The following is a 24,550-nucleotide window of genomic DNA, read 5'->3' as shown; positions in this document are numbered from 1 at the left end:
AGGATGAAGATAGCTTCATTAGATTCCTTGTGTAACTAATAATTCTAGGAAGTATGGTCTGTGTCCTTAGAGGTAAGTGGTGGGCACATTTAAAATTAGTATATCGGTTTCTTTTTGGATAATTATGGAGTTTGGAGACATTAGGGGAATAACAAAGCTGAGTCTAAGTTTTTCCAAAAAAAAAAAAAAATACATAGAGCAGAATACAGGTGGGAAGATTCCTATAGAAGTGAAAGAAACAGATACAATTATCTCAAATAATAATCAACTTTGCTTCCTGAAATTGTCAACTTCGTTCCCTGATCTAGTCTGCCTTCCAGAATGCCTGCATAGTTATAGTTATTTTCTTAAACATTAGGAATGATTGTTACTCCTTACTATCTCCTAAAAGATTAAGTCCAAATTCCTTTATATGCTCTACAAGGCCCCTCACAATCTGGCATCAAGCTTTTCTTCATCACATCTTCTTTTTATATATTCTGTATTGCAGCCACACTGAATATCTCACTATTCCCTGAAATTCGTGTCCTTCCATATCCTTTGTATATGTCTGGAATGTTCTCTAACTACCTGTACATGTACCAACTGGTGCACTCCTCACTGTCTTTCAAGACCTGATTTTACTGTCTCTTCGTATATGAAACCTACCAGCAGCTTCCATAGGTAGACACTTTCCTAGTACAGTGTTCATACCGTAATAACATTTACTAAAATGCATTGTAATTATCTGTATATCTATCCGTCTTGCTGAACTGAATGTTCCCAGAGGAGAGAAAGTATGTTTATTATATGTCATCATGCAAAGCACAATACCTTGTAGGCATACATGTCCAAAAAATACCAAATGAACTTCTTTTTATTTATTTATTTTTATTTTTATTTATTTTTTGAGACGGAGTCTCGCTCTGTCACCAGGCTGGAGTGCAGTGGCGCGATCGCGGCTCACTGCAACCTCCGCCTCTTGGGTTCAAGCGATTCTTGTGGCTCAGCCTCCCGAGTAGCTGGGACTACAGGCACGTGCCACCGCACCCAGCTAATTTTTGTATTTTTAGTAGAGATGGGGTTTCACCATGTTGGCCAGGATGGTCTCAAGCTCCTGACCTTGTGATCCACCCACCTCGGCCTCCCAAAGTGCTGGGATTAAAGGCCTGAGCCACCGCGCCCAGCCTCGAATGAACTTCTTATGTGGCTTTGCTCACTCTGTAGAATGTTTACCTTTAATAACCATTACATGCATAAGCTAGAATTCCTTTCATAATTTTAGTATTATTAATATACTGGATATATATGTATTGGATATAGGTAAAAATTAAGCATGCAGTTTTTTTCTTCATATTTATGTGTTCGATATGTGTTTTGGATATAGGTAAAAATATTAAGCATGCAATTTTTTCTTCATATTTAATATACTGGATATATGTTTTAGAGATAGGTAAAAACATTAAGCATGCATTTTTTTTCTTCAGTAGTTTGCTGCTGCTCTATGAAGATTTCCAGACACTGATCTCATAGGCATTCATACATCCTCTTATCCTAGGAGAAAGTATCTCATAATCCACACTCAAATGTTAATGACATAATACATTATTACTCCCAGAAGTGTTTGTAGTTTAAAAGTGCTTCCTATGGATGGAAATGCTTAACTCAAAAGAATGAATTAATTTCCAGTGGTAGAATTTTATTCACCTTTTCGCCTGTGTAAACGATAGATTTTAAGGAAATAGGATGATACTCTCTCAACCCTAAAATCACGCTGGACAGGCAGGCTTCCAAGAGCACCTCTGAATCTTTGGCATCTCCAGAGTGGTGTTAACAGGGGGAATATATTCTGTTTCCTTAGGCTGCTGCTCTAAGCACTTTGCCCTTTTGGAATAAATTTGTTCTTCTTATACTGCCTCCTAATAATCTGCACGGCAGAGAAATGTGGTTTATTTCATGGTGCTTAGCCTGACTCACAAACTACTTAAGAATTTCTTTTTCACATGTGTAGTCATTTAATATTTAAACTAGTTTCCATGAACCAGTTATAAATATGAGTGAATACTTATTAGCTGACTTGACATCTAAAAGGATGGTCTTTCTACTGAAAGCAAAATATTGTAAGAGTCAGATGTTTGAACTCTTTTTAGTCTAGATTACTCAAGAGGAAACAAACAGCAAGATCCCATTTAATTGCTTGTTATTTTGAAGAAGGAAATGTTATGTTATTTTTCTTCCCCTGAGGGCCGTATCCAGGGCAGTATCATTTTGGTGTTTTTATAGGTCTGTGAGATATTTCCAATGTTTCGAAACTAAAAAACAAGTGAGATTGACATAAATGTATCTGGACAGTATAATGTTTCAAAGCTTATCCAAGTAGTTGTTCTTTCAGATTGAAGACTTGGTATTATTTGTACTAAAGTCCTATTGATATAATTAGTTTCATTAAAAATTTTAAACTAATGGATGAAAAGGACGTACCTGAATCCAGGCATGGATTATGTAGATGTGAAATGTTAATACGTATCTGTATATGCATAACTGTGTGTGTGTGTGTGTATGCTTAAGTGTGTTTAAGTTACTATCAAGCATTCTAAAGGGGGATGAGTCACACATACAGACATAGCATAGAAACTGAGTTTGGGCTTTTGTGGTGGTCTGCCTGTGTTTGAGGCTTTACCATGTACTAACTGTGTGATACTGGGCAAGGCACTTCATTGTTCTGTGCCCCAGTTTCCTCATCTGTAAACTAGAGATAAAAGTAGTACCTGCCTTTTAGAGTTGTGATTATCAGTTGAATTAATGCGTGCAAAGAACTTACAACAATGTTTGACACATATATGGACTTAATAAGTGTTATTGTTTTTGTAAATTATTATTAAATATTGGTGACACAGTTGATTCAGAGAGAGAAAAGAATTACCTTTTAAAAAAGTGACGGTTTTGAAGCCAAAGATATTAGTTAATTTAGCACATTGAAGTCATAAGGTTGTTTATCATTAAGAGACTATGGTATAAAGATGGACACAGGTAGGTAGTAGTTTATTCTTTATAATATACCTTACATTACCAATTTTTGACTATTTTTAAAATCTTCTTTCTCCTGACCATATGTTTATGAAAATGTTCTTTACTTTGAAACCTGGCTGGGTTTAGAAAATATATGTCCTTTGTCTATTTTGTGATAGACTTCAATTTTGTCTAATCAGTGTTTGAAAGAAATGGCACTTGTATGGACTTCCTTCCAAGAAAAACACTGGGTGTTTCAGGAAGTGGTCTTGGTGAGTCAGAGCATAGTACTTTTTCCTCTGAGTCAGTTTTGAACCTCCTTGATATAAATAGGCATGCTTTTACCAAAAGTTCTGCTTTTCACATGTTAAAATCATCATTGATACACGGCTACACTAACAGCAGTGCCTTCATTGGTTTTTCTGCTCAGTTGACATTGAGGCTCTTTATCTAATTGTGACTGTAGAAATTCTGTGGAATAAACTTCTTTTTAAATTTTCAATTTAATTCTATACTTCTAAATTAGTTTCTGTTTTCACACCAATTTTGCTTCAGAAAGGAGTGGAGTCAGGTGACCAGTTGTGTAAATTTTAGAAGAATTTATATTGGTGATAATATGCTCTTTAGTCATTAGAATTCTATGACTTCTGTTTTAGCCCACACATATAACTCTTTATAGCCCAATTTCAGTTCAGGGATTATTTTGCAAAAGACTGTACTAGTTTGCCACACCTCAGAATTGTTTAGAAGATAGAAAAGAATACATTAGAGTGATTCTTCATAACCACATTAAAAAACATTAAACATGATAAATAATTGCCAATTGACTAGATACTGTTAATGTTGAGTTGGTTAGGGAAGACTTTCTTTTTTTTTTTTTTTTTTTTGAGATGGAGTCTCATTCTGTCCCCCAGGCTGCAGTGCAGAGGCACAATCTCAGCTCACTGCACCTTCCACCCCCTGTGTTCAAACAATTCTTGTGCCTCAGCCTCCAGAGTAGCTGGGACTACATGTTGTGCAGCACCACAGCTAATGTTTGTGTTTTTAGTAGAGATGGGGTTTTACCATGTTGGCCAGGCTGGTCTTGAACTCCTGACCTCGTGATCTGCCCACTTCGGCCTCCCAAAGTGCTGGGATTAGAGGTGTGAGCCACCGCACCTGGCCTAAGGGAAGACTTTTAAAAAGGGGCGGGAATTGAGGAATTGAGAAATTGCTAGATGGGAGGTATAAAGTAGTGGAAAGGGCATTTAAGAACAGACACTTAAAGTTGGGTCAGTCAAGATGTGCTCAGGACAGAGTGGTGGGAATGAGGGTTTATATGTAGGAGTATTTGAGAGAATATGGATTACTGGAAAAATTATGTAAGCCAAAATTATGGTTGAGCCTTGAATGGTACACTAAAAAATTGTATGTGTGACTATGTAGTTGGTAACATTGTTTAATTGTCATATATTTCTCTTGAGTTGTAATTGGTTGAATGCAACTGGTTTTTAGTGAATTTCATTTTATAACTAGTATTTAAAGAAAGCTTCTCTATTTCTCTTAAATATATAATCCTGCAGGAAAATAAAGGAACTGATAGATCTAGATGTCAAATGATCTGTATGTGCTTTTGCGTATAATCCTCATAACAATCATTCTCATTTTACAGATGAGTAAACCGAAGCTGAGATAGGATAATGACTTGTCTAAGGTCACAGAGAGATGTCAGTCAGGATTTACACTTAGGGTTGCTCATCTTCATACTATTTTCTTTCCACTATGGCAAAATACCACAATAAAAGCACTGGGACATACTCAGTAAGTTTTTATTATTTCCAGTAGCTATGAAAAAGCAACTCAAAGGCATTTTTCTTCTGAACAGAAGTATTACTTTCTTTTAGGAATAAGTCTTTGGACTCTAGGAAACTGCCTTGTGGGTAAGCTTGTTCTCCTCCTCTTGGGGAGCAGTTTTCTGTAAGGTTTGCAGGGGCAGTCAAATCGGTGGAGGGATCATTTGTAGGTTGTGGTGAGCCATGCTGTGGATCATCTGTCCTTTGCCCATTTATATTAGTAGATTGATGGTCATTTTCATTTTTTCAAATCTGAAGCATCTGGGCCTTGATTAGTTGGAATCTTTGATTTTCATTCTTGACATATACAATGATTACAAGAATATGCTACATTGTTTAATCCTATTTCCTTCATAATGGGGAAGCAGTCATGTGGCTCTTGGCAAAACTGACCTTCCCTGAGATTTCAACAGAGGCAGTTGAGATTAAACACCATTCTTGTAAACACTGAATCTCCTATCTCCTAAATTTCAAACTGGCATCCTGGAAAAATTTCTTTGTTAGGATCTGGAATTGAACAGCTCAGTTCTTAGGAGAGCAGGGAAAGTCATGATGTTTTCCCCAGCTAACTAGTTTGAATGTGCTACTATGTGCTGGTACGTGCTATTCCCGGGGCTTCTTAGCAGCTAAATTGTTTTTTTTTTTAAAGAGGATGAAGATTTATTTTTCCACTCCATTTGAGGAAAATAAGGAAGTTGGCTGGCAATAAGAGAGGTCAACATGGAGAGGCTGGAGGAGAGAGATGTCTGTTTACTGTGTGGATGAGGTTAACTTAAAGAGGGGGGTTGGGGAGTCTAGTTGACACTGCTTGTTCTTTTCCTTGAGTAGTTCTTGTTAGAAGCTAGAGCTGCTGAATATTTTCTGTTTTAACTTACTTGGTTAAAATATTTATTAGTAAGATTTTAAAATTACTTTTAGAACATTGTTTTATTCTGTCTTATAAGAAGATTTGAGATAGACATCTCCATTTGGCCAAGTAATAAAATATTCACAGGCATAATTTTTTATAAAAGATTTTAGAAAATTGTATAGTTTTTCCATTTTACGTTTATTAAACAGTTTCAGAAAGCCTTTTAAAATACATATTTCTTTCATAATCATCCATATGTCTCCATGCTTTGTAAAACATATGTTGCCTCAAAGTTGGATATAAAAGTGTCAATTCTAGTTTTATTGATAGCTTTTATACAGCTGGAAATATGTTCCCATAGAGAAATTTCTGTAATAGGCATGAACTTCATGGAACAAAGTCAAGGTGATGCCATGTTCTTTTGGAATTTGGTGATTCTTTTGTCACTCTAGTGTCCACTGTCTTTATTCTGATACTATCTTGGCCTTTATATTGATCCTATTTCTAATAATCCTGATCATCTACTGCTTGGACTCCCTAAACTTTCAGAATCCAGTTTTCTTACTTACCAATAAAGCTAGATTATCAGTTCTTTTTAATACAGATGTAGGACTATCATCTGTAATTTTTGGCAAAAGAAGAAAAAAATCCACGTAGTTCTTTTTAGAGGTCATGTGACCATGTGATTTTTGGGTAAAAAAACTCTAGCCATTATTTTCCTCTATATGGCAAAGTGGTTGAATTTTATCCCACATCTACTGTTAATTACCTCTTTGACAGTGAACATGTTATTAAACTCTTTACCTAGCTTATTCATCTGTAAAGTGGGAATGATAATTGTTCCTACTTCATGAGGCAGTTGTGACAATTAAAAGAAAATGACACATGTAAAGCAGTTAGAACTGTGCCTGCCATGCCGTGTTTTCTAGATGTGAGCCATTGCCACCACTGCTGCTGTTCTGCCTCTTCCTCTTCCTGCTGTCACTGCAATTGGCAGTTTGTAATAGTTTAGTTTTCCTTCATGCCCTGATTTTGTACCACCATTTGGCTTAGAATGGGGGACAGCAGTTATGCCATGTAAGTGATATCCAGTTTATTTAATCAAGAGCTGGAATTAATTTGGGGGTTATTTAGAAAAGTTAAACTTTTTCTTCCTATAAGCAACACATTTTAATCAGTTTGTGCTTGTCCCTCAAGTTTTCCCTTCTTCAGTCTACAGGCCATTTTCCCAGTTGCTTAGAGATGGGAACTGTGGGAATAGAAAGAAAGAAATGCAAATGCTGGCCTTACGATAATTCCCTCTTCAATCTCCTCTTCTTTCTGACCTAAAATAGCTTACTTACCCAAACAAATCTATCTGAAATTCCCAAACAAAAATCTACATAATGTGATCCGGGACATGAAGGTTCTTTGGTCACTCTCCCTTCCCTGCTAATCCAAACACCTTTTTTCACTTATTAATTCACTATAAAGTGGTGTATTTCTGCTTAGTTTTAATTCCAGATGCCCAAGTTTAGGAATGTAATTCCTGGCAAATATTTTTGGGGGTTTATAAATTGACACTGGCCTAAAAGTGGACGTGTAAAAAAGTCCCATTTCTTCCCAAGTGGAATAGTAGTTCAGGTGTTTTTCTCTGACCTTCTGATTCATCAAGTCCATGTTTTTGTTTTTTTTTTGAGACAGAGTCTCACTCTGTCGCCCAGGCTGGAGTTCAATGGTGCGATCTTGGCTCACTGCAACCTCCGCCTCCTGGGTTCAAGCAATTCTTCTGCCTCAGCCTCCCAAGTAGCTGGGATTACAGGTATATGTCATCATGCCCAGCTAATTTTTTGTATTTTTAGTAAAAACAGGGTTTCACGATGCTGGCCAGGCTGGTCTCGAACTCCTGACCTCGTGATCTGCCCGCCTTGGCCTCTCAAAGTGCTGGGATTACAGTTGTGAGCCACTGCACCCGGCCAAGTCCATGTTCTTAAACTTGGAAAGTCTCTAAAGTTAGTGTTTTATAGATTTTACTGTTTTATTTTTGTATTTCTTCATCCCTACTGTCTTTTAGTTTGTGTTGCTTATGTTCAAACTGCTACCTGAAATATAATAAATAATAGCATTCTCATTCAGAATTATTTTTACATATTTTTTTGTCAACAGAGTACTGTTTCACCTGTCTTGAAACATTAAAAACACTTTCAATAAATGCATAAATTCTTTGTTTTAAAGGTAGACTAATTATACTGGATTTTAGATAGAGAAATCCTGAGAGAACATTTTCAGAATGAATCTCTCAGTCCCATACTTTTGAGAAGTTCATAGCTAGGTTTGATGCAGTCTGTGTTTGTATCCTTATAAATGCTATTTGTTTTATTTTTACTTTTTAATAAATTAACAGAAGTTGTCATGTTTATTCTTTTTGCAACCTCCGCCTCCTGGGCTCAGGTGATTCTCCTGTCTCAGCCTCCTGAGTAGCTGGGATTACAGGTGCCTGCCACCATGTCTAGCTGATTTTTATATATTTTTGGTAGAGATGGGGTTTTGCCATTTTGGCCAGGCTGGTCTCAAACTCCTGACCTCAGGTGATCCACCCACCTCAGCCTCCCACAGTGCTGGGATTATAGGTGTGGGCCACCATGCCCCGCCTCATTTTCTTATTTCATGCTCTCCTTCCTGTAGATTGTAAGCTTCATGAAGGTAGGGACCCTGTCTGTTTTGCTAACTGTGCACTCAATATGTAGAGCTACCTTGTCTAGGGTGGTAGCTGTTAGTCTATATGTGGTTATTAACATTTAAATTTAAACTAATTTATATGTAATAAAACTTAAAATTCAATTTCTTAGTGGCACTAGCCACATTTTAAGTGCTCAACACTTGTGCTCAGCTACTGTATTGAGCAGTGCTAATATAGTGCATTTCTGTTATTCTAGGAAGTTGTATTGGACTGTGCGAGAGCACTGATGGGCACATTCTGGTTACGTAGTAAATATTTGTTAAATGAATGAGTGAATGAATGAAGTAGTACTCAGATTGGCAGGTGCCAATTAATGTTGAATGAATCTTGTTTGAATAATCATGTTTAAAAGTTATTTTAGTTTTTAATTAATCCACGTTGACATTTCCCCAGCCAACTTCAAAATACTGGATTTATCATTAGTAAAAGGAAATTATATAATAGTGGTTAAAAACACAACTTGTTGCTGATGTCATGGCCAAATTACCTTTACTTATAACTCTAATAAGTCTCAGATTCTCAATAAAATGAGAATAAGAAGTTCTTTTTACCTCTTAATAAGAAGTAAGATAATGCATGTAAAGTGCTTGCACAGTGGCTGACATAGTAAAATACTTAATCAATGAGCATTATTTTTACAATAATGAAATAGTGAGATATGTCTAAATTTACCTCATTCGTGGGTGATTTCATGGTTATGAAAAACTTTACTGCTGGTTTTGAGAACTTCTATTATAATTTCACATTTTTCAAAGGTAATGCTATTCACAGTCAAAGCTTATATTTACTGACTTTTAAATATGAAATATAATAGGCGTAATTATTTTTTCCCATTGGAATTAACTTTTTGTTCTTCCTTTATCTTTTAATTACTATATAAGTAGGTAAACTCTCAAGAAGAGAGTTTCATACTACTTTTATAGGCAACTTGAATTTTAAAACTAATGTACAGATATATCTGCTTTTGTTTTGGAGTAGTCCACAAATAATTTGTTCCCAGCTGTATCAATTTAAATGGGCTTCTCTTTGGGAAAAAAAATAATAAAAATGGATAAAGTAGTGGTTATTTACCTAAGGATGAATTCCAGGTTTTATTTAGGCACCTAACTCTGCTATGATTTAATTTCTAGAAAAACAATTAAAGCAAGAGCTTTTCATGAACAGTAATGTCTGATTTAACTGGGGTTATTGCCTCACGTCCATGCTTTAGAATATTGTTTTTTTCTCTGGGATTTGAAAACAGAATTTGTTGTTATAATAACAATAGGTAGTTAAACATATACTACCAAAATACCAGCGGACTTTATCAAATGTAAATTTCCTTCTTTTTTGTGTGTGTGTGTGTTACTTTCACTCTGGTTGTTATGGTACCTTTGTTTTTAGTATAAACTTGTACTCATATTTCATAGTCCACCTGAACCTCTCAAGTTCACATTAGAGGTGACTTGAATTTTTCATCTGGGTTTTTCATTGACTATTTCTTAATGTTTAGACAATGAAGGTATGTTACAGAAAAATGGCAGACTAAGCATATACATTTGTTTTATTTTTTAAAAAATTTTACTTGAAGTTCTGGGATACATGTGCTCAATGTGCAGGTTTGTTACATAGGTATACGAGTTCCATTGTGGTTTGCTGCCCCTATCAACCCATCACCTAGGTATTAAGCCCCACATGCATTAGCTATTTGTCCTGATGCTCTCCCTCCTCTTGCCACACCTCCATCTGACAGGCCTGTATTTTTCCTTCCCTGTGTCCATGTGTTCTCATTGTTCAGCTCTCACTTATGAGTGAGAATATGCAGTGTTTGGTTTTCTGTTCCTGTGTTAGTGTCCTGAGGATGATGGCTTCCAGCTTCATCCATGTCCCTGCAAAGGACATGATCTTACTCCTTTTTATGGCTGCATAGTATTCCATAGTGGTATATGCATTTATTTCACTTCCTCCAAATAAAATAACAGTAAAGGGATTTTTAAAATGCAGAAAGCCAGTGAGACAAAGGGACTATGTAAAGCCTGTGGATAATTGTAATTAACCTAGAAGTCCTTACATACTGAAACCTAAGCTACTATTGAGAGACATTGAGAAGCAACCTTATTTTCATTTCAGAACCTCCAACCGACTCAACAGTGAGAGTGAGGCTGAGAATAGTAGGATTTATTAGTCATGTGTTTAAAGTGAACTTGGATCCCAGATGCCTCCTCACACTCCAGTAAAACCAGTAGTTTATTCTGTGGAGAATGTGAACTAGAGAACTCGGTTGGGGATACCAAGGCACAGGCAGAGGGTGAAAGATGAAATGAAATGCTTACTAAACAGTAAGACACCCTGGCTGACTTCTTCCACTTATTGCCAAAGTTTTCACAGTCAGCTTTACATTCTCTAAACATGGAATTGGAAGATACTTCCTTGGAGAACCTGACTGATCTATGCAAAAGACCTATAGACACTGATGGTTGGGGTCTACCAACAGGACTGCTGTGCAGTGAAGCCCACTTGTTCACAAGCCCCACCCATGTACACTGACTTTCTTGCCAGCTTTTTAGGGCTTCATCTTCAATATGAGTAATAACCATTAATCACCTGATATTTAAAGCAATTCAGAAGCCAAAACAAAGCTAGCAAAAACAAGGAAATTGTCATAAAGAGACAATGAAGGGAGAAGAAAACTTAAAAATATTATCATGGATATTCTCAGAAAGATCAGAGAATATACTGTAATCAGAAAATAAGTATAGACACTATAAGAAAAGGAAGCTTTAGTTTCTAAAAATGTACTCCTGAAAAATGGAACTGATAGAAGAAAATAAGAAACTCAAAATATTTTTTGAAGATAAAGAAGAGGAAGCTACCCAGAAAGTAGAAAAAAAAATTACAAAATGAAAAACAAAAGAGAAAATACAAAAGTAGAGACTTAGACCAGGAGGTCCTACTCTGAGCAATTGAATTTTTTAGAAAAACGAAAAGTATATATAGCAAGGAAACTATCAAAGAAATAGCAAAAGAAAGTTTCCCGGACTTTAGGAAAATGATTTTCAAGTTTGAAAAGGCCTATTGTGTTTCCAATATGCTGAATTTTTCAAAAAACACCCATACTAATGTATAGCACCATAACATTTCAGAACATCAGGGGTAAAAATGAAGATCCTAGACTCCAGACAGAAGAAAACAGACAGGCTCTATACAAAAAATTGAGAGTCAGCGTGGCCCCTAACATTCAGCAGGGGCCATTGAAGACAGAACCACAATGGCTTCAAAATTATGGGGCACACACAAGAAAAAAACCAAACCTCTTTCAATCTACAATTTGAAACCAAGACAAATGGTCCATCATGTGTAAAGGTAGAATAAGCACATTTTTCATCATATAAAATTTCAAAAATGTACATTTCTAATACTCTTTCTCAGGAAGTCCCTGAAGTATGTGCCCTACCAAAATAAAAAAGTAAAAGCATGGAAAGAGGGAGGTCTGGGATCCAGGAAGCAAGGCTCCAAGACAGGGGAAACATGAAGGGGATTCACAAGGTGGTGAGGAATGTGGATCCCGTGATGAAAGCTCTTCGGAGCCTTAGAGTGTAATCAGTTCAGAGTGGAGCAGTCATATATCTGGGAAAGAAGCCTGCAGAAAGACAGAAATGTTAGAGTAATGATAGAATGGGTAGTGCTTCAATGTATTGAAAGGAGGGCTCCACTTCTGGTGGTGTAAAGTAATAAAATTAACGAGGGGGACATAGGATCACTAAGAGTTGGGGGGAAAGATAATTATTAACAAAAAGAAGACAAATGTATAAAAATGGAAGGGTATTCTTAGTATACTGTGAATAGCATTTACATAGTTTCAATAATTAAACACTGAATTTTAGTCTCACAAAAATGTGGTGTATCTGTAATTTATCCTCTGTGATATGATTCTCACTTCATCTCCAACCTCATCCCTCATAACTTCCTACCAAACTGCTGACGGTTTCCTAAGTGTCCAAAGCCATCTCTTGCCTTTGCTCTTCTCTTTTGCCTTCTGGCTTACTCAGCGCCTGCATCACAGCCTGTGAAGGAAGGCAGTTATGAACTGAATGTCTCCCACTTCTAGCCCTAGGCGCAGGCCTTGCATACTGTCCTTCTACTTGCCACATTGTACTATAAATGATCCTTTTGATGTCTCTCTGCCCCATTATACTATATATTTCTAAAAGTCATTATCTTTCTTTCTTTTTTCTTAATTTTTTTTTATTGGTAGAAATGGGACCTTACTATGTTAACCAGGCTGGTCTCGAATGCGTGGCCTCAAGCAGTACCCCCATCTTGACTTCCCAAAGTGTTGGGATTACAGGCATAGTAAACCACTGTGCCCGGCCTCTCTTGCCTTTTTTGGTCTAGTCATTCTTTGAGGGAGATTTTATCCTCTAGATCCATCCCTAATCTAGTTGCCCTTGAACTTCACACTTTGCTGTCTCTATTGCCTATAATGTGGTCTTTTCTTAAAGATGCTTTTTTTCCCCCTAAAATTTCTTTATTAGCAGGAAAGCTTCAAGGAAAGTTTGTCCTAGGTTTTCTGTGAGTTGGATGAGGTGCTAGAGATTTGATTTCTTAGTAGGATTACCTACTGACAATCTGGCTTGTTTTTTTATATTCAGCCAAATGTAGACAGTTAGTGGAACTGACTTTTTTGTTTGGTCTTAACTCTTCTTTGTTGCATCACTTTCTAGCAGCCTATTAGGACTGCCTCTATTCTTGAAGATAAATGAAAAATACTGTTTTGAAAAGAGTGCATTTTTATCTTTGTGGGCAAAATGTTAAGAGGCATAAGATAATAGGAAGAAGGAACAGTTAAGAATTGAGGGTTTTAACTTACCTGCTTAGTCGTGAACTTTTCATAGACTTATAAAGTTATACATGTTGCTCTTGATACAGTCTGATACCTAGAAAAGTATACAAAATATTCTGTTAGAAAGCAATTACCTTCCCCCATATAATCATTCTGCTGGCCATTGGATCTGTAAAACCATGTATTGCTAAAATAGAGCAGACAAATTCAAACAATGGATAATCCTTGATAAGATATAATACCTCTGTGTTCTCTTATCAAAGCAGTCAATGTTAGAATATTATGGCAGGCAGGAAGAGAGGAAGTTGAGATAAGAAATAGTGACTATCAATAAAATATATGAGAAGTAGTTTGCGGGTAGTGTAAGTATGTGCATTATAATACACTAGAAAGATTTAGTTAACCTTTAAAAAAATAGAATTCTTATGCTTTTTAAAAAAGTCCCATGTGGTTTAACAGTTAAGTTTTTACTTGTAGTAATATTCAGGAGATGTATTTATGATTTAGAAAAGTGGGATGAATTCAGTACAGCAGTTGCCTAAATGTACCATTTTCCACTTTGTAGGTTGTAAGCATTTATAAAGATATTATTGTACATTTTAGAAAAGATTGATCCTCTTAAGGAGCTGTACGGAAATGCAGTGAGTCACCTGCAGTATTTTGTTTGCTGCTTAATGTCCTTTGCTCTAGGTGATGTAGAGGAAGGTAATCATGTGGTGTCAGGGTGGTTAAATATTAAAATATTATATCTCATCCGTGGGTTATAGCTCTTCTTGCTGTACCTGTAATGTTTTATGATTTACTATTTTTAGATGCCATTTAATACAACAGAATGAAATTTGAATTCAGGCGTTTCGGTCTCATTAAAGATGATATTACCAACGTTTCTCCTCTTCTGGTCCACCTCCTTCCCCAACTCCCAGCCTCTGCTAACTACCATCCTACTTTCTACTTCAGTGAATCCAACTTTTTTAGAGTCTGCGTATAAGTGAAATCTCTGTGCCTGGCTTATTTCACTTAACAATGGGTACACGGTTTCAGTTAGGAGGAATAAGTTCTGGTGATCAGTTGCACAGCACAGTGACTATAGTTAATGCTAATGTTTTGTATATTTCAAAATAGCTAACAGAGAGGGTTTTAAATGTTCTTACCACAAAGAGATGATAAATATTTGAGGTGTTGGATATGCTAATTAGCCCGATTTAATCATTTCATAGTTATACATGTATCAAAGCACCACACTGTATGCTATAAATATATACAATTATTATTTGTCAATTAAAAACAAAACAAAACTTTTTAAAAAGATGTTTTTAGAGTATGTTTTTCCATCTTCCCACGCAGCTGATTTATGTCAGGCCCTGGTAGGTCTTTTTCTGTTTGCTTTTGTAAAGTATGTTGAACTGTACTAATTTAGCATGTGGTGCTGTTATGGAAAAAGGATATTTAGCATTAAAAATATATTTAATCCTAGTTTTCTCAGTAAATACTCTTCCTTTCCAAAAACTAGCATTTTTAATACCTTATTTTAAGAAAAGTTGATTAGAATAAAGAATATAATTGCACATCAGAGTGTATAAAACTGAAAACTTTCGGCAAGCACACAATGGTCAAACTATCACACAATGGTGTAACTTATTGAAAAAAAATAGGATATAAGTCAGTCAGATCAGAGTTTGAGTTCTGCTTCTAATTTTAGCTTCTTGTGTTACTGAAACAAGAAAAGTTCCTTTGTCCCCCTCGCAGGGCATGCAATGCCGGTGTGGCTTGTTTCTTCAGTGCCCTGCTGCTCAGACCTCTAGGGGACCATGCAGATTGGCAGGCTGTGAGGTTCCAACCCCACAGCAGTGTCTAGGGGTGAATGTTTACAGATGAAGCCCCCGTGGGTGTGTGTTACAGGGTGCTCTTTTAGTTTTGCTGTCTATAGACAGGTTGTGTTAACCAGCTCAATTAGACTCTCTACCTTATTGCAAGGACGGGGTTTTCTATATCCTGGGGTTATTGCCTTGGCGTATCGGAAGAATCGGATCACACGTGGGCTTGGAGAATGAGTGCAGGGTTTTATTAAGTGGAGGTAGCTCTCAGCAGATGTGGGAGCCAGAAGGGAGAATGGTTTTCCCATGGAGTCCGGCTGTCACTGCTAAACTCCAAACTCCGCGTCATTCTGCCGGTTAGTGGCCAGCAGCATGCTGGTACCTGTTGGTGTGTTCCTCTGCTGGTGTGTTCCTCTGCCAATGTGCCCTTCTCAATGTCCAGCTGCTTATGTGCCTGCCTGCTAGGTTCTCAGGGTTTTTATAGATACAGGATGGGGGCGTGGCAGGCCAGGGTGGTCTTGGGAAATGCAACGTTTGGGCAGGAAAACAAAAATGCCTGTCCTCATCTAGGTCCATGGGGGTGGAGCCCTAACCAGCGACCACGCCTTCCTCTACCCAGCACTTCCTTTCCCCACTTTTGTATTATTTAAAGGGACCACTCCCTTCCTTTCCGTATCATTACCACTTAGGCAAATGACATAACCGCCTTGAGGCTGTCATCTCACCCATAAAATAGAGCCAATAACTAGCTGATAATGTTGTTTTAAGGATAAAGTGAGGTGATATTTGTAAAATGTCTTATGAAGTGGGGGCTCATTAAATGTTTTCTTTCCCTTTCTCCTTTGTGTTCACTTCTGCCTATGATTTTACCTTAGATGCAAATAAGACATTACTTGTCAGTCATTCATGGTACTATATGATTTTATTAAGTTTCAAAATACCACACAAATGGCGGTTTCTTTGTTTCAATTTCTTCATCTATAAAATGAGAATGAAGAATAGTACTTCCTTCAAAAACTAATGTCAAATTAGACAGTAGAATGCATTTAGCATGATACCTGATGCAGTGTTAAAACTCAATAAATAGAAGTGATTCTTTTTAAAATTAGCATAGTTTCCCAAGTCAGTAAAATATCAACAACATTTTGAACTGAGATATTAGTAATTTCCATGTATAGTATAGCATCCAGTAGTACATGTGTGCCAATGATGTCATCATAGCAACTCAGGGAATAGACAAGAATTGGAGGGAAATACAATAGTAGTATTAGAATATGTCTATGGCTCTTTTCTGTATTAGGCCTTCCTATGAAATCCATCACAATAGCAAACATAATTAGTGCTAAAGTAGTTATTTCTAAAGTTGCATATTAAATTTTGTTATAAGTAGTTTTCTTCAGCCACTTGTTAAGCAAACAACATTCTGATTTGATCATATTTTCCTAAAATTATGTTCTAATTTATGAACAGCTTAAGAATTTTGTCATAAAGAAAGAGGAACTAAGTTAACTATTTTAAGTGATTTTATTGTGTTGATTCAAAGGCATAAAACTACTCCTTTACATTGATACTGGTGTTGAGAAAATACTGTTCTTCTATATGGCCTAGAAATTATTGTGATACCTTCACAGGCATTAACCACATTATTGTTACAAGAGCTTAATATCCTTATTAGTTTTTTGAGTTTATTCACACATAAAAATTCTTTGTTAATTGATATTTGAACAAATAACATAGAAAAATACATGGTGCCATCTTTACCAATGGTACTGGTAGGAGATATTAAAACGTGATTGCTCTAGAAGACACTGCAGGAGACAGAGTGTGTGATGATTTAAGAGGTTTAAAGAAGATTATTATTTTCTAATGTTTTAAGCAAAATCATTGGTAGACAATGTCACAAAGTATTGGTAGAAATTAAGTTTCACTGATCTTTCAGTGAAAATCCTAAGTAATGATAATACCCCCCCTCCCCCACTTGGTTGTAACTTAGACTGGGAGACATAAATTAAATTAAATTGAAACCTAGACATAGATGTTTCAATGTCATATCCAAACACACAAAAACATAATTCTGTAGATAAAAAACATCTGTGATATTTTCTGAGAACACAAGTCATTTGAAGGACAGTTAAATATGCGGAGAGTTACTAATTATGTGGCAGCAAGATTGGGTAGGTAGTTTTCTAACATTGAGTCATGACTACATACTCATCTACCAATTTGAAAATTGATATGAGATGCAAGCAAGAGTAAAGAAAAGGAATCTGAAACTTATATTTGAGAATCTTAAAACTTTCTAATACAAATTTAATTTGCTGAGTTAGCCTTATAGCCTCGTTTATTTCTTTACAATCATTTTTTATACATTCCATTTCCTTTCTTTTTGAAAATTATAGTGTGTTACATTTTTGATGTGCTTAACTTAGATCTTAAGTTTATCATTTGTATCCTTCTAATTGCCAAATAATTTTATTTTCTGTAGAAAATAAAGATAAAATTATAGTAACTACGACTTACTAAAAGTGTTTTCATAAGGAAATTGATGCTGTTACTTAAAATCAAATATAGCTGACCCTTGAGCAAATGCAGGGATTAGGGGTGCTGACCCCCACTCAGTCGAAAATCTGTGTATAACTTCGACTCCTCTAAAACGTGTACTAATAGCCTACTGTCTACCTAAGATAACATAAATAGTTGACTAACATATTTTGCATATGTGTTATATACTCTAAAATGAAGTAAGCCAGAGAAAATAAAATCTTAAGAAAGAGAAAATATGTTCACTATTCATGAAATAGAAGTGGATCATCATGAAGGTCTTCATCCTTGTTGTCTTCACGTTGAGTAGGCTGAGGGAGAGGAAGTGGAGGGGTCGGTTTTGCTGTCTCCCGGTGGCAGAGGTGGAAGAAAATTTGCTTATAAGTGGACTCTGCAGTTCAACCTCCTCTTGTTCAAGAGCCAACTGTAGATGGTAGCTATTATGATGGCTTTAGTGTATACTTTCAGTAGAATTATGTAGTTAGTGTGATTAACTGCATTTGTGAGTCTTTAAACTTAAAAGTGATTAAAAAAACCTTTATCTCTTTAGTTTTTAGGTTGCTTTAACAGTTTATAAAAATAAAAACACTTTTTCCATTAGAGTTGCTCATTATTTTAAATTGTGTATATGGTGTATATGGGTATAAACTGGGTATGTCTTAAAAGCCTAATGGAAAAAAAGACAAACATTTGTAATTGTTTCCTTTGCGTGGTATACGCTGCAGTTGCTCCAATTGGGTATTTGAAAGCCTCCATATTTGCCACATTAGCCACCACGATAAGTGAAACTGTGATTGCCAAATGACAAAAAGTTTCTAGATTTAAAATTCAATTTAGCAAATTGACATTTTCTATCCCCTTTTCTAATGTTCTTTTATTCTAACAGATCACTATTTTAAAACAAAACAGAGACCATGCATTTATTTGATTGTCATGAAGAATTAAACATGAAAAGATGAGATGCTGTGGCTATCACTTTTCATTAAAACCAGCTGCTGTGGTTTTAAAACGCAAACCAGATCAAAATCAGCACAAACCCTAGGGGTTTAATTTATATACTGAATGAACCAGGTTGCTTTGAAAGAACACTTCTTTTTTTTCAGTTTTGGAAGAAACTTGCACATCTCTCATTTCATCTTTACACTAGCACTGTGAGCGCGGAAGATGAAGAATTGTCTCTATTTTACTGATGAGAACATTGAGACAGAGGCTTAATTGACTTTTCTAGCCCAGTTGGTGCCAGGAATAGTGTTAAAATTCCAGACTATCTCTAGTTCCATAATATTATTCCAGGCCTCTGTGCTGGCCCAAATTATAGAATGTAGCAATGATGTGCTGTAGTTGGATCCTTAGCCAATTGTGAAGAATTTAGGAATTTTATAAGCTGCTATTAAACCACTGACTGCTTGAAATTGGCCATGGTGGGAATATTTATACCATGGAAATCAATAAGCACTACAAATCAGGCCCTCTGCCTTGTCCCACCCTGATAATTGGTTTACCAGCACATCACTGATTGTATCTAAGTATAAACTGAAGAAGGAAAACAACAAAAATGGAGCACAGCAGTGTAATATACACGTAATTTTATAAGTACATGCATGTATAGGGCAGAGGCCAATCTTTCTTTGCTTCTTAATTTATAAATTTGCTTTTAAGCAGTGGATAGGAAAGCTTGAATTAAATTCCAGTGTTTTGGGGGCCATTCTTATCCATTTTTTAAGAACTAGGTCAAGTCCCAGCCCTTCCAGAAAGTAATGACAGTCTTCATGGCCTTTTCCCTCTCCAAACTTCTAGAGGATTTAAAATAGAGCTACATATGTTGGGACTTAATTCCTTACTATTTGTTTTACGTGAATTAACTTTGTTTCCCTAAGAATACAATAAACTCTTTGAAGAATGGGACATGGATTTCCTTCTTTCTTTCTTTGAATAAATACTTAATGAACACCTATTCTGTGCCTGGTACCCTTCTTCTTGTTTGAAAAGCAGAAGTCATCAAACAAAAATTCAGGCCTTTTGGGGGCTAAGAGTTTAGTGAAGAGTCAGGTATTAATTTAAGTGAAGGAAAAGTTATGAATGTGGTAAATGCTTTGAAAAATTGTTTATATTATGGAGAGTATCTGATAGTGGGATTTTATCTATCCAGGAAGGTCAGTAAAATCTTCCCCTGAGGACATTGTGATTGAACTGAGATCTGAAGAATGAGAAAGAATTAACTCAAAGTGACCAGATCTTGAATATTATTTCTTTATGTAGGCTTTCTATGCCCTTCTAATTTGAGTTAAGTTCCCTTATTATATGCATCCATGTTATGATGAATGTTCCCTTTGTAATAATAAGTACAACTTAAAATTTAACATTTATTCATTGTCTCTTTCCCCCAACTAGACTGTTGGCCCTATAGTTGGGACCATGTCTGTTTGGTTCACTTTGGTGGTCCCAATATCCATCACAGGACCTGAAACTTAATAATCAATTTTTGTTCATGCTTTCACCCCCTTGGCCCATAAAGCTGGTGTACGTCCTGCCTAACTCACAGTTATTGAGAGGACATAGTAATATAATATATTTGAAAAGACAAAAGTCAGAAAAATAAGACAGGATCCAGGATAGCTTAGTGACACAAAACCCGGAGAGGACCAAATATCCAGGAGTGAATAGAAATAAATTGGGTACAGCAATGTTGTCTAGAAGAAAGAAAAGGCCATTCTATTTGGTAATGAGGAAGTTTTACTCATTATTTACCTTGTTTGAAGGAAGTTTGTTCAATCTGTAAAACAGATTTGAAAATGGTTTTTGAGGTTAAATATCTGATGCTGATTTTTAAAGTTATTTTCTTGTGAAAAGTAAAAGAAGTGTGTAAATGAAAACTTTCTTGAAAAAAGATGTATCCATGTGCATTTGTGCATTTGACAAAGCACATGTTGTCAAATGTGCTTTGAAGGAAAGAAGAAATAAAAGAAGGAAGGGAGGAAAGAAAACCACTTGCAGGCAAAAAGACTGCAAGGTAACTGTTACCTGGTTCTCTGTAAATGATAGGGCTCTGGGTGATACTTTTTGCTTTTATACTTTTCTGTATTTCTCAACTTTTTAAATTAAATGAGTTTATTACTTTTATAATGGAACAGTAAACAAAATAACATCTCATAAAATTGGTAGTTGATTATGAGTTTGGGCGGAATGTAGAATTATGTCTATATGCTTTGAGGACTCAGAACTTTATTTTAGATTTTTCTTTTGTTCACCTAAATTTGCTTACAATTTTAGCATAGTAATTTTAAATGCCAATTGGATCTTAGTTTAAATGTTCATCTATACCTCTGGGGCCTGAGCTCTTTGAGGGTGGAGATCGTTATCTTTGTATTTCTACTATAATTCCTGGCAGCAACACATATTTGTTGAATGAATAACTTTTGAAACTGAGATGTCTTGACCTTTTTATTGCCTTTAATCTATGTGTCTTTCTTTTTTTAGAACACACGAGTGAAAGACACAATGAATGGTCATATTTCTAATCACCCCAGTAGTTTTGAAATGTACCCATCTCAGATGAAGTAAGTTAAAAAGTTTATATTTAATATGTTTTGGGGGGATTTGATTTGGTGATTTTAATTGTTTTATATTTTTAGTGAAAAGATTACTTTTGTTGTGTAGTTCAGTAGTTCATTCCTCATTAATATGTAATATCTTTGTTACAAAACATGTTATTAAAAGTTTATTATGTCTGATAAGAATAAGATGGTGAAGTACATAGCCTTATGATAATGATATTGATCTCACACTTGGAAGATGTTTCATTCTAGTACTTTATGCATTCTTGCTTTTCATGGTTGAATATATAATCTACTTCAGAGCTTTGAATTTCTGTGGTGCATTCTGTTATTGTTATTTGTAAAATATTGGCATTTGAGAAGGGTTAAATGTCATTTAGTATAAACTAATCCAGTTATTTACCATTGTGTAAAACTAGAAAAGATCAGGCAAACTAACAAAATAATTCCAGTGGGTCCAGATATAACTTGAAATCATAACCCTGACTTAATTGGCCATTGTCTTATGTATTACAATTAATGTTATTATTTGACATTGGCCATTGTGGTGTATATTTTACTCATCATTTTTTCATAACAGGTAATGTTTACTATTTTGAGAGAATAAAATAAAGTGTAGTTCTTAATCATGATGCTAAAAGTCCTCAATCTGCCACAGCTTCTCCAGTCATTCGTCTATTCTGGGAATGTTACATTAACTGCATCTTTCCACAGACACTGTGCTATTTCTTGAGTCAGTTCCACATACCTTTTCCTCACTTGATTCTCTGCCTGTTTATAGAGCTTCTTTCCACTCATTTAGATTCTGTTCGTGTCAATGTGGTAGTAAAGTTTTCTTAGATATGTTGATAGTTAGTCCTGCTTTGATTTTACGTGTCATATCTATTAGTTTTACCCGGATATCACATTCTATTATAATTATTTTGTGTACTTGTTTTATTGACAGCACCCTGTTTCCTCCTCCCATAGTCCTTATTCTTCTAGGTTTTGGGTCTTAAAAAAATGTTTACTGAAGAAATGAGTAAAATTCAAATAAAGCACTATTTATTTCACATAACATATTAGTAGCAAGAGGTTAGATAGCCTCCTGCATAGCTGGGATTACAGGTGCCTGCCACCATGCCTAGCTAATTTTTTTTTTTTTTTTTTTTTTTTTGAGACAGAGTCTCCCTCTGTCACCAGGCTGGAGCGCAGTGGCGCGATCTCGGCTCACTGCAACCTCCACCTCCTGGGTTCAAGCGATTCTCCTGCCTCAGTGTCCTGAGTAGCTGGGATTACAGGGATGTGGCACCACACCCGGCTAATTTTGTATTTTCAGTAGAGGCGGGGTTTCTCCATGTTGGTCAGGCTGGTCACGAACTCCTGACCTCAGGTGATCTGCCCGCCTCGGCCTCCCAAAATGCTGGGATTACAGGTGTGAGCCACCGTGCCTGGCGATCAGTATGTTCTTTTAAACACATGGTGATTATAGTGCATTGGAATTTTTATTTTCTTGTTGAGTTTCTGTTACTTATATTGGACTTTAACCCAACACAATGACCTTTTATTATTATTATTATTATTACAGTGGCTACGGATCATCACCTACCTTTTCCCAGATGGACAGAGAACATGGTTCAAAAACAAGTGCAAAGGCCCTATATGGTAGGTTTGTTTATTTGATAGGGTATAATTCTGTTTCTAACCACTTTTTACAAATTACATTTTCAAACTCATGGTTTGAACCCACACACTTAATATTGTTTGGAATGAGGTGGTGATAGCTAAATAAGGATTATTTTAAAGAAGAGTTTTTATAAAAACTGCCAAAGCCATGAACTCTGCTTGCTGTTATACATTTTAGAACTACAGATGAAATGTATTGCAGTGTTTTCAAAAGTCCTATGCATGGTGCCAATGCCCTAGGTGGCTTTTCCCATTTACTACTTGTAATAATGTTTGTTGATCTTTGTGACTGATCTAGTTGGTGGTGGACTGACAGGTGACAGAACTTTTTCCTCATAGCTCTTGAATTTTGGGGGGTATTATTACAGTACATCTAATAGATGTTATATAATTTCTTTATGCACTGCAAAATAATTACGCTTTTTCCCTGACCTTACTCCCAGTGCCCTCTCTGGATTGTCTCACATATACATACTATTTTTTTACACTTCAGATATAAAATAGAAGTCATAAGTAACAAGAAGTCGAGGACTCCTGAAATTTGCCACATATGTTTAGGATGGCATGTATTTGTATAGAGTCTGGATGGCCACTTTTATTGTATAACAATAAAGAATGAGAATAATATTGTGGTTAATAGCAAAGACTCTGCAACCAGACTTCCTAGGTTCAAATTCAGTTATTTATTATCTGAGTGATCTTGGGGAAATTAATTTACCTGTGTGTGCCTAATTTTGCTTATCTGTGTAATGGGGGTATCTCACAGGTTTGAAATGAGCATTAAAAAAGTTAGTACATGCAAAATACTTAGAACTGTTCTTGGCAAGTAGAAAACACTGTGTGTGTTTGCTATTATTGTTGTTGATATTATCGTTATTATGTGCTATAGGAAGCAACAGCATTTTCTAAATTGTGGAATTCTTTTTTACATTATCTATATCTGCAACTTCTTGGCTGTTGTAAGAATAAACAATTCTAAGGTTTTGTGATTGTTTTTCTACCTATATTCTTAGTGAATTGGCATTATCACTGAAATCAGACATTCATAAAATGGATTTAATACCATACATGCCTATACTTTTTATAGCCTTATTAATCTGATTATTGTTGGTTTCAGTTTATTAAGTATTGTGACATTCTTACCGTGGTCTAATAGTTGTGAATTGTAGATCTAGAGAATGTATCCAATAAATATTTTGTCATTAATATGTGTACAGAACAGGACCAAAAATATATGATCCCTGACTTTAAGGGACTTACGGTCTGGAGAATAACTTGAAGATAACAGAAAAAGATTTTTTGGTTAAGAATAAAATAATTCCTTCAGTCTTTCATTTCTAGACAGATTATTTACTAAGTGCAGTATTTATTAAGTATGCTATGCCATGATCTTCATAGTCTTTATTTCTATGTGCTTTCATTCATTTCAAAGATGACTAAGAGATGGCTGTTGCCTATGTGCCATTTTGGTGCAATAGACTAGTAAACACATTGTTATAATAAAGGGCTAAATGTGCTTAGATGGTAGTGTGTAGGAGGTGCACTGGTGAGGGTTGGTCAGAAAGGATTTAATAGAGGAATTGAGCCTTGAGCTGAGCTGTGAAAGTTATATTGTGTTCTTCAGCATTTCAGGGGTCGGAGGATGCTGCAGACAGTACGAAACCCTTTTAAGCAGGACTGTCAATGCTGTGAAGGTGGCCCATATTTGTCTTGTTCACTTCAGGATTCCCTGTGCTTACTGGCATAGTGGCTAATATATAATTTA

At 35.8% G+C, this 24,550-nt stretch overlaps 1 protein-coding gene across 11 annotated transcripts in view; it reads left to right on the top strand.

Annotated features, from left to right (window-relative positions):
* EPS8 (EGFR pathway substrate 8, signaling adaptor) overlaps positions 1-24,550 on the top strand; it is a 267,467-nt gene that overhangs the window by 180,506 nt on the left and 62,411 nt on the right. For 9 of the 11 annotated variants that reach the window (XM_054526582.1, XM_009247512.4, XM_054526580.2 and 6 more), the window contains 2 exon segments: positions 21,044-21,123; positions 22,688-22,764. In XM_054526582.1, coding sequence (XP_054382557.1) covers positions 21,065-21,123; positions 22,688-22,764 — 136 coding nt within the window. In that variant the 5' untranslated portion in view covers positions 21,044-21,064. 11 annotated transcript variants of the gene reach the window in all.

The sequence above is a fragment of the Pongo abelii genome, chromosome 10, assembly GCF_028885655.2.
Source record: "Pongo abelii isolate AG06213 chromosome 10, NHGRI_mPonAbe1-v2.0_pri, whole genome shotgun sequence".
Classification (NCBI taxonomy): domain Eukaryota; kingdom Metazoa; phylum Chordata; class Mammalia; order Primates; family Hominidae; genus Pongo; species Pongo abelii.
This window is presented reverse-complemented; position numbering and strand designations above follow the sequence as displayed.